General features: G+C 42.2%; 1 protein-coding gene across 1 annotated transcript in view; it reads left to right on the top strand.

Annotated features, from left to right (window-relative positions):
- Positions 1-20906, top strand: part of SLC6A5 (solute carrier family 6 member 5) — a 281258-nt gene that overhangs the window by 151289 nt on the left and 109063 nt on the right. The window contains exon 8 of the mRNA XM_086959506.1: positions 3724-3858. Coding sequence (XP_086815632.1) covers positions 3724-3858 — 135 coding nt within the window. The remainder of the gene's footprint in view (positions 1-3723; positions 3859-20906) is intronic.

Below are 20906 nucleotides of genomic sequence, written 5' to 3'. Positions count from 1 at the left end.
AAGCCAAAATGGCGAAACAATATTCTGATATTCGTCGGGGCCCCGACTTACTTGTGAATAGGTTCGATGCGTACGAGACGTATCAGTGGATCGTTGCCTGCAAAAGTGGCAGGAATCTGAATAATAACCAATTAATAACCGCGCCGCCATCACTCTGAATAACGGGGTGATATTTCAAAGTTACGCTATTGGATAATATTTTGAGACATCATTGTCAGATTAGATGTGAGTTAGACATATAGTCCCTGATATATCCTTACATGTGATTATTTAATTTGTAGAATCCAGTCCCTGACGAAGGCTATTGCTTAGCCGAAATGCATTGGACAAGAAAGCAATTAACCATAAGGCTGGATTACTTGTTTTGAGGAACTAATCTTGGAAATTATGAAAATAAAGATGTTTGAAATAATTTGAACTCATATTTTGAAACTTTTTGTGGAACTTTACAACCCAATTTATGGGCACAACGCTGTGACCAGGGGACGTTACTCAATTAAGGGTCACGCAATCAATTTGTTTCACCTGTACTCAGAAGGAGGGTACACCCTGGAGCACGCAACAACAGTAAATAGAGGGGATCCAAGAGTGCAAGCGTGAAGAAACCAATGTTGTCTTTCTTGAACTCCACAGGGTTTATAGCAGCAGGCAAAAATAGAGCGAAAAATAAACAAATTCAAAAGAAAGATAGGAAAAAAGAAGGGTTGATTTTTAATTTTTTTTCTAGGGATGCCTTTGGTTTTCTGTCTGGCCCTGTGGTATGTATCCTATTGTCTCACACTTTTACCTTGTGGCCTCAAGTTGGCTGACTACATTGCCTGATATATCAGATATACTACCGGTGAGTAACATTTTCCTCATGCGATGCAAAAAGGGACAGTACAGTAGCAAGAAATGAAAAGGACACCAAGATAAACATCAAAAAAGCATTCTATTGAAATACAGAATTGTAGGCATGTTTGAGTTTTCTATTAACCTTTAAAGAGCGCCTGCCTATGTTGTTAGTAAAGCACACATGTTTGTATCATTTGTATATTACTTGAACTGGGCCAACAAGGATATCTATAACCTTCATGGGCTAAACAATGCTAATGTCCAAGCTACAAAACTAGCCCTGTCTGTAGGTAACAGATTAATTTGATATTGCAAAGACTAGGTAATAATATAGATAGTCAATAATATTGCGCTCATTTAGAGGTTAGTGGGCTGCCCACGCCGCGTCCTTCCTGTCCAAGGAAGGAATTATGTATTTGGAGATCTCTTCATTGGTTGTATGATGAAACAATGCAGGGAAATACATCACATGCCTTAATCACACATTTTGTACCCTGAATTGTTTTACAATGAATGTGCTTTTACAATGTGTGCCATTACCACACCTTGATTATATATATATATATAAATAAAATGTATTTGTGGGTGGAGACCAACTTACCTTAAATGTGTGGTAAAAGCATGCTTTGTAATGTCATACACATGGTAAAATCATGGGTGCTAGAAAATGAGTGGTAAAGGCAAAATGTGGTAAATACCTTGTTGTAATGGCTATCGTCCCTTCAATAGCAATAGAGATAATGTTTTATTAAAATTGACACCACCTATGTGGAGGGAGCACTTTTCTCGTTGATGAGGAGAGGATGCTGCTGTAAACACTTCCAGCACTTCTTAATGAGATGGGGGAACCTTAAATTTGGCAGGACAGGAGCCATGCTGATTCATGCATTGGGCTCCTGAATCCCCGAGCTGTAAATGTCCCCTTAAGTCTCTAGATTGATGACTCGTATGTTGCTGCAATCCTAAAGCAGTGCCCTTCAATGCAGCCCTCAAAATGTACTCACTTCTTTCTGAGTATGCAGCTGACATGTGTTTCTAATTTGATAATGTCCCCCTTTAAATTCTAATAAAGGAGCTACTGTCCTTTTCTCCTCTTGATGTGTAGTGTTTTTTGGATGCAGCATCAATTTCTAATGTGATGGTTTGGCAACATTCCTTGCAAGATGACAGTAATAAAGAGATGATTACAGGATTCATGGTCTGGAAACACATTAAAAAATAAGTGCCCCATTATTATTAATTCATTTGATATTGAATGATGTCAACTGAATCCTGATGAATTCATGTGTTGGTATTAATGCAGATGTGTCTTGTAATTACACAGTCATTATGTTCAATGCAGACAGTTCCACCGCAAAAGCTCCTGCGCCTTGACACCCAATAGCGATTGTGAGACTTCTGCAGTATTTTCTGTTTTGAAAAGATTTACTTTCCACATTTTACAGGTTCACTCTGGCTGCTTTGGAATGAAGGCATGTTAGTTACTGGGAAGGTATTCTACAGATCCTGGTTAGTCTGGCAGGGAGGGCTGAATACACATATTCCCAATATTCAACCCTAACCATTGTGTCACAGAGAGAGCACCATTCAACATATCACTTGTACTCTTTTACATGACACCTTCACTAAGTGCACAGAATCCTAAGATACACTATGGCTAAAGCACTTGCATATGGACTTTGCAGTCCAGTTTGTCCTCACTTGTTGGACTAGTTAGCCAGTCCCTCGCTGGAGAAAGAAATGCTGCCTAGTCTTAGCTCATCCAACCAGTACCTAGGCGAAGACTAGCAAGTTAAGGTTGCTGGAGGAGTTAGTATATTTAAAACTAATGATATGTGATCGGATAATTAAAGTGAGTTCCGGGTTGTCAAACAGATGGGGCATTGTAAAGGTCTGACACATTCTCAGAACTCATAGTATATAGTTGAGAGAAATCTCTGAGAGAATATAGCTGGATGAGTTACTTTCCTCAATATGAATCAATTTTTAATCAATCTAATTATTTTTTATGAAAATATTAGCTCCTCCACTCATCATCACAGTTGTAAATGTGAGTAGGCAAGTATGGAGATAGAACTTACTTGGGATAATACATTCACGGAATATCTTTTATCATTACACAATATGTGAGGAGGCACACATCTATACACTTAGACAAACACTTCAATGGGTGTTTTTTCTTTCCTTGTGTCTGTGTGCAGTAAAATCTGTTATTTGTGTCATGATTGTGCTGTCCTGCACATAGCTGTTGTGGATTACCGTGATTGTCATTGCGCTGTGTGTCGACTTTCCAGTGCTGTTGCAGTCATCTGGTGCAACTTTTCTTTTGCAGCTGGACACTTCCTTTCCCCTCTCCTTGGATGCCTTGCCTTATCATTGTCCCTGGTTCTTGATACACCTTGAGATAAGAGAAGGCTGTAGAGAACCCCATTACATAAAGCCATTTATTAGGCCAATTTGCAGCACCACAGAATATTATTTTCATCCACTGAGTCAGATTCTACTTGCATTTCATATTATTTTATGTGCCTTGGGCCTCTTAGTTCAGTCACACTTGGAGCCCCTGTCACAATTTATCTATTTTGACTAAATCAAATTCCTCTCCTCTTTTGCTAAATCTCCCCTCTACATCAAACCAGCCCAGGGCACCAGAAGTACTGATAATTGTGTGGTACTGTGAGGTGTCCTAGCTGGATGGTGTGTTGTAAAATATATGTGCAGCCTTCTACCTTCCCACAATGAAGCATCCACTGGTCTGGGGTCTGGTACTTCAAGAAGTGTCCATTTCTCAACTTTGGTCTCTGTGCTGTCAGTGCGTTCTTTTCTTTTTCCTCTCAGTATTACCCGTTTTGTTGCAAAAAAACAGCTTTGTTGTCTTGCACTTTGTAGGTTGTGTACTTCACAGCAACGTTCCCATATGTGGTTCTTATCATCTTGCTCATCAGAGGAGTGACCTTACCGGGTGCGGGTGATGGAATGTGGTACTTTATCACACCCAAATGGGAGAAGCTTCTGGATGCTACGGTAGGCTATTTTTCTATTCATATTATTCAAATAAGAAGGAAAACTCATAAAGATTCAACTCACCAATTTTCTCCAATCACTAAAAAATACTAGTAGGGAATGGAATAGGGTAAGAAAGTGTATCGATTCTCTCCATTTGACCCTTGGCATAATGATGATTACGGCAAAAATGTTGATATAGGTGTCCATTTCCCACAGTTTAACGCATAGTGAGTGAAATATTTCAACTCAAGCAGAATTTAGTAGAAACAAATTAAAATTATGTTATGTAGCAGATGTCATACATCTCAGATTTATGTTGGGCACCTGTAACAATATGTGGGACCTATTCGCAAACAGTATTTGGTAGTATGGTTTGTAACACTGCAACAGTACTATAAACATACTGCAAAATGATATTTACAAAGTCTGAGAGAAAGTTCTGCCTCCACCTCTCTGTTATATTTATATGCTAGTGGGGTAGGTATAGGAGCATATCTACTATGCAGAGATCTCCACCTGAGTGGAGAGTCTCTGTACAGGTAAGTATACGTTTTAGTGGTAAATGTGTTAGGACAGAGGACAGTGGCTGGAATATGAGGAATACTTATGACTAAAGGGGAATGGATTAGTGATTAATAAGTAGGAGTTATGGGAGGGTTAGTGAAGGGTTAAGGGAGGACCATGCACTGACTCAGAAAAGAAGAAGTCCATTCCTACTCGAAACTGCACTTCGAAATATATAATTTCTCAAAAGAGGCCCAAAAAAGTTCTAAATTACTCTACTCAGAGTTCCAATACGTCCATCACCACATATGACCTACCAGTGGTACTGCGACACCTTCCCATAGAAATATATGTGGTGCTAGACTTACTACTGTTTCTCTTAGGCACTACTACCTTACACTCATAATTTTCACTGTACCCTCTTTTTCAGTGGTTGGAGATGAATAAGTTTACAGTTTTATGTAACTTTATACTTGCAATTTGTGAACTGCCCAAAATAGTAAAGTTGCTCAAAAGTGCAAGTGTAAACTCATGTGTAACTTTTGTTACCTTTGTGAATAGCTCTCTATGTGCCATATATACATTTACTTGCTATGCTTACGAAGAAAGTAATCATCCTATTGAAAGATGTTCCTCTTTCATTCCCATTCTTTCTCTATATTTCACTTGTTCATCACTGTTTTAACATTCCAGTATGTGATGATATACTGGGGAATGCATCACTTTAAATTTTATCTCTAGGGATTACCTTTCATGCTTAGAACAGATCATAAGCCACTTTTGTATATTTTTAAAGGAGGTAAGGGACTAGAAGGGAATGTAACTCCTCGAATTTCCAGGTGGCTTTTGTCTGTTATGGATATGTATTACACAATTGACTTTGTAAGGGGGAAGAAAAATGTTGTAGCCGCATGTTTGTTTGTGGAAGAGGTTTCCTTTCCTGTTGAAGCGGATATCACGTCAAATATCACTGGAGGAGAATTTGCTTAGAGATGTGAAGACTGGAATGAAGCTTTGGAGGGTGATAAAATGTATGAGGGGTTGAAATGTGCTATAATCAATGGTTGGAAAGATATTTCGAGCATGAGAGAAGAATTGAAGCAGGACGTTAAAGTTAGGGATCAGGTGAGTATTCGATCTGGAAACGTTTTGAGGTGTAATCGGATAGTACCACCTAAGGTGTTAAGGGGTAGATTAATTAAGCTTGTACAAGAGGGACATCTAGGAAGAAGCAAGAGCAAAAGAAGGTTGAGACAGAGTTTCTGGTGGCCTGAAATGGACAAAGAGGTGGAGGTAGTCATCAAGAATTGCTATGCTTGTAGAAACAGTGACAAGTGCAAGGTGGTTTGTGAACCGCCATTGGGGTGTGTGGAAGTCCCTGATCGTCCATGGGAGAAACTAGCGCTATACTTCTTTGGTCTATTGGAAAGGCTTGGTATCAGAAGTAGATATTTGATAGTTCTTGTAGATTATGATAGTAAGTGGTTTACTGTCAAAGCTGTTGAGAATATCACGTCTGTGTAGGTGATTGAATTTCTTAAAGAAGTTTTTTTGGAAGAAGGAATCCCCAGAACTTTAGTGACTGATAATGGGGTGCAATTGGTATCTACTGTGATGAAAAGATTTCTTGAGAATTTAGGAACCAAACATATTAAAGTATCAATATTCAGACCACAGGCCAACAGTTTGGTTGAAAGAGTTAATAGGATAATCATGGATAAAATTCAGTTGTCTTTGGCAAATAGATTGGTTTGGAGAGAGGAATTGAACAAGATGATGTGGGTGCATCGAGTAACTTCTCATTCCATTACTGGGATTTCTCCTTTCATTGCTTTGAAGGGGAGGGAACCTGCCACTAAAGAATCTCCTATATGGTTGAGAAGAAAGGAACAAGTTTGGGTTGTTCGTGACTGTATTGCTGAAAGAATCAAGGATTCTCACGAGCTTCACAAAGAAAGCTATGATAAAAGGAAAGGTGTGAGAGTTGTGGAAATTGAAAGTAGTGATTGGGTTGTAGTGAGAAAGACTGGATTTGTCAGAAAAGGAGAGAGCAAATATTCTCAACCTCGGAGAGTGATCAAGGTGATGGGGTCTGTTGTGAAGTTAGATAGGGGAAAGTTTGTAGCATGGGTAGCTTATGTTAGATCAATACCCATTCCTCAGAATAGAAGTTATTGCTTAGTTATGATGTTCATGTTATCTTTTTAATATAATATTTTCATTTGCCATTGTATTTTTCCAACATTTAAGAGTTATATCAATTGTTATATTTATTGTAACGAAACTATGTTCCTTTGTCTTATCATTTATTTTACAATTGTGAGGGGGAGATGTGTGGTAGTGTCTTCTTTAAGATAGAATTTGATGATGTATATTGTGACATCACGGGGAATTCTAAAGGAGAGCAGTTGTAAGCTGAAGATTACTGTTAAGTTGTATCTTGTTATATTTAAATAAACAAGATCCAAAATCAACAATTTAAGTGTGATTACTACAGTAATCATCCTATTGAAAGATGTTCCTCTTTCATTCCCATTCTTTCTCTATATTTCACTTGTTCATCACTGTTTTAACATTCCAGTATGTGATGATAAACTGAATGAAACCCACATTTTCTGTTAACCTCTTCTCCTCACAAATATGCAAATACATTTTGCATTTCTATCCCTGTCAAGGATAGAGGGATAAGGAAGTTGAGAAGACTGGGATGATGAGGGGTGTCCTTGCTGTAAATCGAAGAACTGCTATGGATATTCAGACTAGGGTCAAAGACTCGAAAAGAGGGACTAGGGACTGGGTACAGATGTAGCTTTAGACTGGAGGAAACAGTAGTGATGAAAGTTGTTGTTAGAAAGTGGGTTATTTGTAGGGTTTAGTATGCACCTACCACTAGTAATAACTTCACTAGCATGGTATTGGGTCCAGTAAGGGTCTCAGTAAATTAGCCCCTTGCTCAACCTTTGGTAGCTGACAACGATTAGTCAGGCTTATCTGAGGTGAAAGGACTGTAAAGTATTTGAGAACACCAATACATCAAATATGTAAGAGACATCACATATAGCACCACTCTGGTACATCTCATCACCCTTGACCTGAACAAAGTCAAAGTGTGAGGCCGACTATGATGGAGCCCTGGTGGCATACACTAACAGGAGGCCCTGATCAAAATGTTACCTTGACACTTGGAAACTTTTTGGGAGCTTTTTTTTCAGATGTCGCTCAAGCCTCCACAGCGAGCCCGATTCTTAGAGGGTTCACCGGTTTTAGTTTCTGCAAGGCCCCACTCAAATCCTGAAAGGTTGCTGCTCTGGAGATTTCAGTGGGACAAACTTGAAATCCGGGCAATGTCCCAGTTAAAGGCAGTCGGCTTGGTCGGGTCGGTCACCTTATGGAACTTTTTTCCTCAAAGTTCTCCAAACATCAGGAGGTGCTTCCAGAAGGCCTCCTTGTAGGTTCAAAGTGCCCAATTTATCCATTCAAAGGTCTGGAATCTCCTGGATGGCCTCTGGGATGCCTGGACCACAATTCACAGAAGGCACCTGGCCAAATCCTTAAAAGTACAGTGGACGCATTTCAGCATGGGTACTCTTTGTGGAGATGATGCAACTGGTCTCTGTTAACCTGTAGCTTGCAGAGAGTCCACTCCATTATCTTTCTTGAAGGCAAGGCAAAGTCCCCAGGGCTGTAGTACTTGATTGTGCTGCAGGCACAGTCATTCAGAGTACAGGACTTTGGGTGTAAATACAGATTCCAGCAGGGCAGTCCTTGATTTCCTTATAGTTTTGGTCAGCAGTTATGAGAGACTATGCAGCTCTCACATATTTATACAGAGTTCTGCGAAGACTAGCAGGTGCACCTCTGTCCAATAAGATGCTGGATGCCACCCAAAACCATGACCAATTCCTTCAAAGTTTGGCATCTTCTTGTTACACAAAGCACTGCACTTCCAAAATCCAACATGGATGATTTATTTCAAGAGTAGTAAGTGCTAGCTAAACTAACCCCCTTTTCACTGTCTCTCCTTCCCCTGACCTCTGCAAATTCCAGTACTAAGCCTGCCATTGGCTGGAGCACAGGCTGTGGGGGTAGGTAGGCCTGACATTTCTCACCGATCTACTCTCTCTGTAGATCGGTGTTATTTACCCTGCAGCCTCTGCCTGACCCATCCTCCCCAGCTACAGATCCCCCTCCATCAGATAAATTCTGTTCCTGCCAGTCCATTTATCACCTAATCAAAGCAGCCCGGCTAAGCTTGTTAAGGCTGACCAATCAGCAGAGACAACTAAAAGGCTGGATTTTGGCCCACAGAAGAGAAGGTTCCATAGCTTCTCTTCTGTTAGGCCTTGAGTTATATATGTTTTCCTTTCCTAGCAATAGTTATATCTACATTTAATATTGCAATTTTAGCCTATGGAGCTAAGTAGCTACAATGGGGAAAAATGAAACTGGCAGTTTTTCCTCACCAGGGCATACATCACATCTTTTATAAGGCCCCGGCTTATAGTTACATGACACAAATCCATAGGGCTCCTAGGGACGACTTGGGGTTGCCTAATATGTAACAATAAGGTAGTTTATCACTATTAAAGAGCCCATACCACTGACATTAAGGTTGCACACAAGTATACATTTGAAGGCAGTCTGCAAGGCCAGGCGTTCTAAAAAAGGACAGCAAGCACTAAGCAGTGCACACATGGAAGTGCAGGAAATATGCTGGCCCTCTACACCTCAATGCCCTGTTATGTTCTAGGGACTTTAAGTTAGATTGCAGCCTCTTGCCCTATTATCTACTTGGAACTTATTGGGTCTGTCATTGGCAATTGTAAGTGCACCCCATTATATGTACCTTTTTGCACATAGCACTGACCCTGGCCCTGGTTAGCAGAGCCCGGGGTACAGTCAGAGTTAGTAACCACCAGTACCATTTAACGAAAAATGGAACTGAGCATGGCAAATATGATGAATTTCTAAAAGTGAAGGAAAGATATGTAGACTGTTTACAGGTTATGTTTGGGATATGTCGATGTTAGAATTTCCTATGGATCCAAAACTTTAGTGAGCAATAGGAGTGAACTTCAGCATAGTAGGCAGTATCCATCAAAATAAAATATAATTAAAGGTTTCAGAGGCATTGACTAAAAGGTAAGGCATACTGCCCTCTTGACGACCAATTGATGTTAAGAATTTACATCACCTTTACTTCATATTGTTTGCAGTTAATGATATGCCTAGGTCTAGTGTCATTTTGAATGTTCAAACTGTTTTGTTGAGTATTCTCAAATCCTTTTACAAGCTTTGTGAAATATTAATAAACCTTTCCCAACCGTATGAAATTACAAAGGATAAATGGTCCGCAAAAATTGGTTTTATTTTGTTTTTGTGTAAAAATTAACTTGCACATTTATTTTGCTAAAAAACAAATCCACTGTTGAAATATTATGTTGAGGTAAATATTGCCTGGAGATGAAGGTTATCCAAAATAACTGTGGTAAGCTAGTATGTGGAATGGTTACTCTAGGTATGGAATGTGAACTATAGAATTCCGTGCGTGGTAGAAATGGAATATTGAATTTTGGTGGTGAGTGGTAATGTGTACTCTATGGTTCATAACACTATCTGATAATATAGAGGTCTTACTGAGATTGAATTCTTTGTCATGGGGATTATGAAATAGTGGATGGGAACTCTGCCTGTGGCTGTATGGTTGAATTGATGCTCTAACAATCAACTTCTACTTTTGTATTTACAACTACTGTATTCTGGTCACAAAATTGGCAACGAGGAAGGGATTTTCCATTCACAAGAAGGATACTGGAACAGTATTTGCAACCCCATATCGTTGTCTCTATCAGCATCAATGATTGCAGCAACAGCGAAAGGCAGCGGGAAAAGAAATCGATGAAAGTCAAGTCAAGTCAAGTCAAAGAATTTATATAGCGCACTACATACCCATAGGGTCTCAAGGCGCTTAGGGAGGGGAGGAGGATTACTTGTCAAATATCCATGTTTTAAGTTGCTTTCTGAATGCTAGGTGGTTCTGGGTAAGGCGAAGGTGAGTGGGGAGTGAGTTCCATGTTTTAGCTGCCAGGTATGAGAAGGATCTGCCTCCCATGGTGGTCTTGTTGATGCGAGGTACAGTGGCGAGGGCTTGGGTGGAAGAACGTAGTTGGCGGGGGGGGGGTGTAGAAGGACAGTCGTGAGTTGAGGCCTTCTGGTCCGATGTCGTAGAGTGATTTGTGTGCGTGGGTTAGCAGTCGGAAAGTGATCCTCTTATTGACGGGTAGCCAGTGGAGGTCTTTCAGGTGACCGGAGATGTGTTCGTTACGCGGGATGTCTAATATGATCCTGGCTGAGGTGTTTTGGATTCGTTGGAGTTTCTTCTGGAGTTTAGCGGTGGTACCTGCGTAGAGGGTGTTTCCGTAGTCCAGTCGGCTCGTGATCAGAGCATGGGTGACTGTTTTTCTGGTTTCGGTGGGGATCCAGCGAAATGTTTTTTTGAGCATGCGAAGAATGTTGAAGCAGGATGAGGATACGGCGCTGACTTGTCTGTTCATTGAGAGTGAAGAATCCAGGATAACGCCTAGGTTCCGTGCGTGGTCTGTCGGGATGGGTGCTTTTCCAAGGGCTTCCGGCCACCAGGAGTCGTCCCATGCAGAGGGGGATGTACCTAAGATGAGGACTTCTGTTTTATCAGAGTTGAGTTTCAGACGGCTGTGTTTCATCCATTCGGCAACTTCTTTCATTCCTTCGTGTAGGTTAGTTTTGGCGGTGCTGGGGTCATTGGTGAGAGAAAGGATCAATTGGGTGTCATCCGCGTAGGAGATGATGTTGAGGTTGTGTTGGCGAGCGATGGTCGCAAGGGGGCTCATGTATACGTTGAAGAGGGTGGGACTGAGTGAGGATCCTTGTGGTACGCCACAGATGACTTCAGTGGCCTCGGACTTGAATGGTGGAAGGCGGACTTTCTGGGTTCTTCCGGTGAGGAACGAGGTGATCCATTCAAGTGCTTTTCCTTGTATTCCGATGTTTCTGAGGCGTTGTAAAAGGGTGCTGTGGCAGACTGTGTCGAAAGCTGCAGAGAGGTCGAGGAGGATGAGGGCGACTGTGTCTCCATTGTCCAATAGAGTTTGAATGTCGTCTGTTGCTGCGATAAGGGCGGTCTCAGTGCTGTGTTTTGCTCGGAAGCCAGATTGTGAGGAGTCAAGGGATTTGTTGGCTTCGAGGAAAGCGGCGAGCTGGTTGTTGACAGCTTTTTCGATGACTTTGGCCGGGAAAGGAAGGAGTGATATGGGGCGGTAATTTTTGAGTACGGTGGGGTCCGCTGTGGGTTTTTTCAGAAGGGCGGTGAGTTCAGCGTGTTTCCAGCTTTCCGGGAAGGTGGCGGAGTTGAAGGAGCAGTTGATGACGTCTCGGAGGTGCGGAGCTATGACGGAGTCTGCTTTGTTGAATATGTGGTGAGGACATGGGTCATTGGGGGATCCTGAATGGATGGAGTTCATCAGGCGGATGGTGTCCTCAGTGGAGATTGGGTTCCAGTTGTTAAGGGTGTTCAAGGGGGGTGTGCAGTGGTGGGTGTTTTTACATTGTTAAAGGCACCACGTGGTGAATTCTGAGCCCTGAGGAAACACGCAGCCTGGAGAACCGTGGGACCATATTCGGCCATTGCTGGGAAGCCACGATCGATTAAAGTGATTGCAAGGAACATCTGAGAGCAATGTGCTGCGTGTGTGTGGTTGCGTAGACTATTGCCTGCATCCAGTTAGTGCAACAATGCTGAACCACACAGGGATGTGTTTCTTGCAGGCATGCAGCTGAGGAGCACAGTGTGGAAGCTGCTCACCGAATCTCATGTTGGCGCACAGTTGAGGAGCGCAGTGGGGGAACTACTCACAGCGTTTTGTGCTGCGGGTGGTGTTGGTAGCAATCACAAGGCTGCTGAGAGGGCTGGGTACTGTACTGGGAGTGGCTATGGCAGTGTGTCATGGATTGGCTGAAATGGCTTCCTGTGATTCTGAGGCTAAACAAAGAGAAAGGACAAAGCAGAGTCTTGGATTGAAGAGCCATTGACAAGGACGCAGGAAATAGGAGGAAACATAAAAACTTTATATCTGAGGAAGAGGAAAGCTGAAGCTGACAGGGCTCGTGGTGACATTGTGAGAGTCTGCTGAGTGATAATGGTGACTACTTTGTTTATTTTAGTTGATTTATTTGTTATTTAGACTTCTTTATTTGTTAGGAATATTAGTGGAGTGAAAATGCCAATGCATACAGTAGTTCCACCTTCCATGTTTTTGCAGGAACCAACATTTCCTGTAATTGCTTGGGAAGACTAGAGGGAAGTGTTTAAAACATATCTTCAGGCCATTGAAGTGAGTGTGTTTGTTGCAAATGGGAAATTGGCATAGTCTTGGTGTGGAAGGCAGGAGGGGTTAGAAAACTTTACCTGAGCCTATTGGTGAAAGAGAAGAGAAGGACGTAGAGTCATAAGCTGTTGAGGTGTCTGTGGATGAGTATACAAAGGCTATTGGAGCTTTGGAGGAAAATAATGGGAGGAAAATAAGCATAGAAGTCGAAAGACATAATTTATTTTTCTCATGCCCGTTACCGAGATAGACCATTGAGCAGTATATGGCAGTTTTAAGAACTCTAGCGGCCTCGTATACATCAGGGAATAAAATGAAGAGATCATTAGAGATCAAATGAGAAACATAACATGTATTATGAACATTCAAGAAAAGTTATTGGGCATGAATGATCATTCTCTGGGAAAATTGTATAGAAGTCTTATTGAAATTTTAGTTACAGTTGAATGAAGGACAAGAAAATACTAAAGCGAACAATGAGAAAAGTGTGTGTGATCTACATAAAAAGGATTAGGATAAGAGGTTCAACAGTTCTAAAGACTCACAAGCTGCCATGATGTAAAAACAATGTTATAGATGCAGCAATATCAGACATTTACCAGAGTTCAGTGCATGTCTGGCTGATGACGCCAGATGTTACAGGTTGGGACTTTTTTCCAGAGTATGCAAGGCAAATGTGATGGATGGTGATAAGTCTAAAGTGAATTGGAGTCAAAATTATCAAAGAGGAAAAACGGATAAGCCTGAAGCCTCCAATTGTGATGCAGTGGAGGTGCTGGTGGTATGAGGGGTTAGCACCCAGGAGCAAAGGTTAATCAAATGCTGTCATGCAGGTGACAGGACTTGGAATTTCAAAGTGGGTGGATTTGTGTTCTCCATATACCTTGATTGACAAAGTAATTTTGGAAAATTTAGGCAACTTCGAAATAACCTCCATGGATGTGGACCCTCAAGGGTATTGTGGAGTCAATTTGCTGGTCATAGGTTCCTTTAATGTGGTTTTGACATAGAAAAACAGAAAAGCTGTTGGGAGGTGTATGTAGAAGAGAAGGGCAATACTTTTCTATGGTGGAAAGAGCAAAGTGCAATAGGGATTTTACTCTACCCTAATCCTCCTGAACAAGTGTTTGAAAATGGAAATCTATTGATGCCAAGTTGTTTGCCCAGAAGTTGGGATGTTTGCAAACATTTGAACATCACATTGTATTGAAAAGAGGGGCAATACTTAAAATACATAAAGTATGCAATGTCCCTTTGGTTTTAGGTAGTCAATTACGAGAAGAATTGGACCGTTTATGTAGAGACGATATTATAGAGCCAATCAAAACTTCCGAGTGGCTCAGTCCCATAGTTTTGGCAAAGAAGTTCAATAGGATTCTACGTATGTGTGTGCAACAACAGCATTGGCCCTTATGGGTCAGACGGCCAAGGAGAATTCACTGTCACTAAAAGCAGTGACCAGTATGGTCTCTAGAACTGCCCTTGACAGTTTGTCTACCATTATCTTTCTCCCTTACAGAGTTTTTCTCCATTTTATTTGAGGAGTCTGAGTTTGCCCTTAGGCTCAAGGCCTTTCTTCTCAGTTGCTGGAAGAACGCCAGGTTAATCCCACTGCTCCAGCAGATAAGTCCGTCCTGGCGAACTACAGGCTGATTTCCCTGTTACCAGCCTTTGCTAGGATCCTCAGAAAATTACTCAATATCCAACTTTCTAGCTATCTCGATGCTAGCCAGATGCTGCATCCTTCAAAATTGGGCATTCGTCCTGGACACTGCACTGAGTTTGCTTTGGTTGAGGTCTCAGACACTATTAAAATGGCTGTGGACAATGGGAAGAAAGCTGCCTCGCTGCTTTTAGACCTTTCAGTGGCATTTGATTTGGTTTCCCGTTCTATCTTGATGCAATGCTTGCGAGACATCTGGTTGGGCGGGACCGCCCTGGCCTGGCTGCACTACTTTTTATCGAACAGAGGTCAGTCAGTGGGGACGCCCCCATTTTTGTCAGACTCTTAGTCGATTGAGTTTGGGGTTCCCCAGGACTCTGCCTTGAGCCCACATTGTTCTTTGTCTATATGTCCCCTTTGGCAATCCAGATGAAATCCACTGGAATGCACATCATCTCTTATGCTGATGACTTGCAGATTATTCTAACTTGGGACAGTAACATTTCTAATGTCCATTGCAGATGTGAAGCATGCCTGTCAGCAGTGTTTAAATGGATGTGTCGTAGTAACCTCCAGTGTAACACAAGCAAAATAGAGGTACTGGTTTTTGGTTCTCCCCACTTTGTGGGGTGGTGAGGTATGGCTTAGTTCTGCCCTGACTACAACTATAGTGGTTAAGAATGTGGGAGTGATGTTAGATAGTAACGTGTCCTTTATGCCGTATGAGTAGAGCACAATTTGGATCTGCTTTGGCCTTCTCCAGTTTTAAGAACGTTTTTGTTCTTTCCTACAGCTCCTTGTTGGAAGATTGTAGTCCATGCCCTTATAACATCTCGACTAGACTACGCTTATGCATTAAACCGGAGCCTCCCGCTTGACCAGTGTAAGAGACTCCAGTTGGTGAAGAATGCTGCAGCTAGGCTTCTGCTCAACATTCCTCGGAATGCCATCTTAAGGAGTTACATTGGCTTCCCATACGGGCGAGAGTGAAGTTAAAGGGATTGGTGCATGTCCGTAGTATAGGCTATAAATACCTTTCCTAGCGACTCACCTATTATCATCCTTCCAGAACCCTTCATTCGGCTCACACATTGCTGGCTGTTGTGCCAAAGGTGAGGTGGAAGAGATGGGGAGGCACTTACTTCTCGGAGTTAGCTGCTGTAACTTGGAATCTTTGGGTGACCAGGGATGTGAGCTCTTTGAAAAATAGCCTGAAACTTGTTTTTTAAATGATGCTTTTTAGATTTTGTCTCTCCTGTGCCGGGACACTCTACAGAGTAGCTACGCGGTTTTCAAGCACTATTTGAGTTAATTTGAACTGAACAATTTGATTGAAAGTATTTCGATTGACAGACATCCCCTGCCGAATCAGTGAAATGTTGATGAATGTATTTTTCCACATTAGACTTATCAAGTGCCTATTTACAAGTGCTGTTCCATCCAGACTCGAAGCACATGACATCCTTCATCACATCTGAAGGAGCATTCCAATTTATATGCATGCCTTTTGGTTTGGCCTCTGCATAAACGGTTTTTCAGATGATTATGCAAGGTGTGTTGAGTGGTCTTTCTCATGTATTGTTCTTCCAAAACAAAATTTCGGATTGGGGTTTTAATAAGAACAACTTGATTCACCTTAGGAAAAGGTGTTGAAGATGTTGGAAAAAGCTGGCTAATCGTTGGGATAGACAAGTGTAGTCTGAGTAAGAGGAGGTGGAATATCTGGAACACACATCTGCGCAAGGGGTTAAAACTAAGTTTAAACTAATAGAAGCCTTTGAGAATGCACCTGCACCGATGGACAAAGATCAGTTAAAATCCTCCTTAGGGCTAGCAGAGTACTACTCTAAGTGTGTCAGACACTTTTCTGAAAAGGTGCATGGTTTACTATCCTTGAAGAAGAAGGGAGCCAAGTATGAGTGCTCTTATGAATGTCAGCTAGTATTTGACGAAGTGAAGAAACCAATTATCAATGCTAGTGTTCTGAAGCCGTTCTATCCTAAGGATGCTTCTATTGTTGTGACAGATGCCAGTGCATATGGGATTGGTGCAGTGTTAATACAGGTGGACAAGTGGTTTGAAGAGTTGTAGCATTTGTATCATGCACATTAAGGGTGACTGAAAGTAAGTATTCCAGTATCAAAAAAGCGGCAATGACTTATTAGTGCTTGCTTCAAATTTCGTATGGACCATAGACCATTGATTGACATGTTCACCACAAAAGGGGCTGGAAAAACAACAACACATAGCCAAATGGCTATATCGCCTGCAAGAATTTACATTTACTATAAAGTATGTACCCGGATCAAAAATATCAATGCTGATTGCTTATCTTGAAAACTCTTGTATGACGATGTGCAACTCGAGACGTATGAGTGGATGGTTGCTGAAATAGGTGATGTCTGTTAGAGAGCCATCAGGTGGAATAAGTGGAAGGAAGCATTGCTGGAAGAAGAAACTATGCAAATACTGATTTCCAAATTACATGATACAGGGAATGTGAGTCAAAAAGAAAAGTCAGATTTAAGTGAATTTCTAACCATGTGGAATGAGTTGTCTGTTGTAAATATGCGTTGTTAGAAACTGTAACAGGTTGGTGGTGCTGAAGGGTTTATGTCAAAGATTACTAATACTGCTGCATGAAGGACATAATGGCATATCCGTAATGAAAAGTAGTGCGCTTAATGATTTTTGGTGGCCCGGAATGGACAGTCAAGTTGGAAGATTTGTCTGTGGGTCTTGTACATGTAGTGATAAAACTCATAAAGGTTCAGAAACACCTCATGAACCATTGTTTTTTCCCTGTAGGGCTTGGGAGAAAGTTGCCATAGACATTTGGGACTTGTGTGAGTGTCTAGGTCCTGATAGTAAGTTTGCTCCTGGTCTTGTGGATTATTCCACCAAGTGCTAGCTGTTACTTTCTTTAAGGAGGTGAAGGTAGCAAATGTGATTTTGTATTGTGAAAAGATATTCAGTACAGAAGGTTGTCTGGGAAGTAGTTGTATCAGATAATGGTCCACAATTTGTTGGTGAGAATTTTAGCATTTGTCTAAAAGAAGAAAGGAATCAAACGTTATAGAACCGCCTGCTTACAACCGGTTTGGTGGAATGGTTCAATAGAGAATTGGAATAGAACATTCAATTAACTTTAGGAAAAGGTCTGAACTAGGAAAAATATTGAGTAATTAAGGCTGCAAAGCGTATAAAGTTATCAGAGAAGTGTTTGCAGTTAGTTGATAAAGATGCTGAAAGCACGAGAGTAAGGGTTGTGTCCAAAGTTGGGTCCTATAAATAAAATTGGAAAGAAAAAAGTAATTTCAAAGAAGGTAGTGTTCATACCAATTGAAGGAAGGGTGGTCGTTGCTCCGGTTACTAAGCATTGTCCAGTGATTGACAAGGCGTGTAAGCAGTGTAAAAAGAGAGGACACTTTAGAAGAGTGTATACAGTATTGAGCAAGCAAGTGAATTGTGTTGTCTCTGAGGCTGATGATAATACTATGAGCGAGAGTGAGTATGTGGTTTTGTTTGTTGATGACAGCATTGGAGGTAGTAGTAGTAAAGGACTACTGATATGCGATGTGCTTATGTATGGCGTAGCTCAGCTCGTCATGAGCACAGCTCCGCTGTGCAGCGTGACGAGCTGAGCTCGTCACAAGCACCACGGCGCCACACATGTTCCCCCTCCCCCCGCACTGCGGGGAAGGGGTTAAACAAATATTAGGGAAGTTTAAAGGGCACAAACTAAACATAATGACCAGAGATAATGTGAGACCAATACATCATGAAGTGGAAAACTCAAAGAGGTGTTAAAGGATTTGTGTGCTAAAGAAATTATGGAACTACGGGTGAGTGCAACACATAGTTATGCAAAATGACAGTAAAATTACGTGGGATTACATGGATTTACGCGAGGAGCATAATCCAGTTTTTAGTTCTATTTTCTTAGTGCAAAACGTACCCTCATGTCTAAAATGGAAACGCCTAACCATTTTACACTAAGAAAATAGCGTTAAATGCAATGTACATGGTAACTAAGGGGGTCATTAGGATTGCGTTTTTTCCGCATCCTCCGCACCGGCGGAAGTGTCCGCCGGCCCAGATTATGCGAAAAACCGCTGCAGAGCCTTCAATGACCCCCCTCCAGATAAGGATGGCTGGGGGGTCAGGAAGACCGCCCGCCGCTTTTCCGCTCCGACGGAAAAGCTCTAATATGGAGACAGTGTCTAACAGACACCGCCAGCCATATTAGGATGGGGGTCAACAGATGCCTTTCCGCGGCGGCTTCTCCGCCGTGGAAAGGCATAAACTGATTTATTTGGGGACCCGTTGCGGGCACCCAGGGTGATGGGAGTGGGGGTGCACATGGGGGGTGGTACCCCCCTGCATTTGCGTGCACAAAGCGGCAGGCACCTGAGGAAATATAAAATGTTATGGTCAGAAATGTTCCCTAACGTGTACCCCTTCGTCTCCATGTACGAGCTTAAAGTGCATGTAACTTCCCTCCTGTATCAGCTATGAAGACGCAAATACATTTGCGTCCAACGTTAACATGTCCTCTTTCAGATCCACCATGAATGGGTCAGATATTCCGTTCCTAAGTGTGCCTTGCCAACGTCTTTTCATGGTGCACATTTCACGTTTTCCCTGGCTCAGGCGATTTAGGCCCTGATTCCTGTCATCGAGTTCTTTCCTGCTCTCTGCCTCTGAATGCTCCAGCTTGGATGAGCATCTGTATCCATGAACTTTGTCTTACTCCCTGTGCGGCCAACGGTGCCTGGCTCAGCCTGTTGCCTGCCAAAACGGTATTTTGCTTTCGAGTTATCTGCTCCGCTCCTCGAAAATACATTCCTGTCTAGTAGTTTAGGAAAACATCCTTCCAGCTACAGAGCAAAGGGCCCGGCCTCACTGTCTCCATGCAAGTAATTCATAGCTCCTGTTACCATGGTAGGCCCATGCCCCCTCGCATCTCATGCAGACACGTAGACGCATATGCACGCATTAGCAGTCAGTATAGAATAGCCTTTTGCCCGAGAGACCTTTTCCATTCAGATAATACAGTTCCCTAAACACAAGATATTAGATACGATTTGGGATTAGGTTATTCTGACACCCCAGACTTCTGTCTCCTCATGTAGGGCTAAATGTCAAGTCCCCTTCACCCTCCAGTTACACGTCAATCACACGTCATGCTGCCTGCGCGCGCATCTCTGCCATATATTCCTGCTGACACTGCAGGATTCTCTTGTGGATCCACCCACCTGTGACATCACATAATGACGTTTCTAGTACCTGCCCTCATGCACGCCTATTGTAACGCCTTTTTTCATTACGTATGTGTATTCTTATCTCTCCTCTCAGCTGTTACGCCTTCTGCATCTGTCATTATTGTAATGCATTGACTATATATATGTTAACTTGTCAATAAAGTATTGTCTATCCTTTCCCGAGCCTTAGTGGCGACGGAAATCGATTTGCCATGGTTCGAACCATATAACCAATTCCTTTTTAAGGAATAAAACCCCTTTTAAAACCTCAAATACCACGGATTCTGTCTCTCCTTTTTTGACTGAGTTATTCTTATTGAACTTTACCGCATAAATTAAGTATAGGTAATTGAAATTTACCACATAATTGGCGCCCGAACAGGGCACCCTCTCCCACCTTACGCGCTGGAGGTGCGTTGCAGGCCTAGCCCCCTGCCACAGCCGGACGGACAATTACGCGTACCTGCAGGATTTCCTGTATCTCCCTCAGGCCAACGGAGGTGACTGAGGCTGCGATCAACACCCAGACGAGGCGGTGAGGAGTGCGGAGGATCCCGACCAGAGCCTAGCTGAGAGAGAACAAGATCCGAGGTATACGGAGGCCCACCAGGTTCCGAAGTTCCGAAGTATCTGCGTCACGAGTCCAGTCCAGTCCAGTCCAGTGTCGAGTTTCCGAGGCCTTCTGTCCCGTGCTTCCCGGTGAGTACCGTTGCTGGGGACGCATCTAGACGTGCGCATTAATTTGTGCCGGTCAAGACGGGTTTGGGTACACAGACCCGGTATGCACTGTTTTTAGCGGTGTATCTGTACTGTTTAGCAGTATATCCGGTCTGCACTGTTTTAGCAGTGTATCTGTACTGTTTAGCAGTACATCCAGTATCATGCAGTTAGCTAGTTTTATTCTAATAATTATTGTTCGTTTTGAAAATGTTTTAATGTGGTTTTAAATGTCGTGGTATGAGTGATTGTTCGATCTTCATTATTGTGTTTATTGTATTAACTGTGTTCGAGTTCCAAGTAAATATCAAGTATCAGGGTTCAAGATGCCGCTGTTCTCTAAATTAAGACAGATAAAAACCAGAAAAGGGGTACTCGAGGAAGCTGTTCCCATTCCACCTAGGGACACTCCAGGGTACTTTATGTACCACAAACATGGTCTAGATGCCGTATTATATCTTGATTTATGGGTGGACTACACCAAGGATCTAGCAGAGAATCAAAGATGGCCCGCTGCTGGGACATGGGATGCAGATTGCATCGTGAGAGTAGAAG

The sequence above is a fragment of the Lissotriton vulgaris genome, chromosome 2_2 (genome assembly GCF_964263255.1).
Source record: "Lissotriton vulgaris chromosome 2_2, aLisVul1.2, whole genome shotgun sequence".
Lineage (NCBI taxonomy): Eukaryota > Metazoa > Chordata > Amphibia > Caudata > Salamandridae > Lissotriton > Lissotriton vulgaris.
Note: the sequence above shows the minus strand (reverse complement) of the source record. Positions and strands in the feature narration are given on the sequence as shown.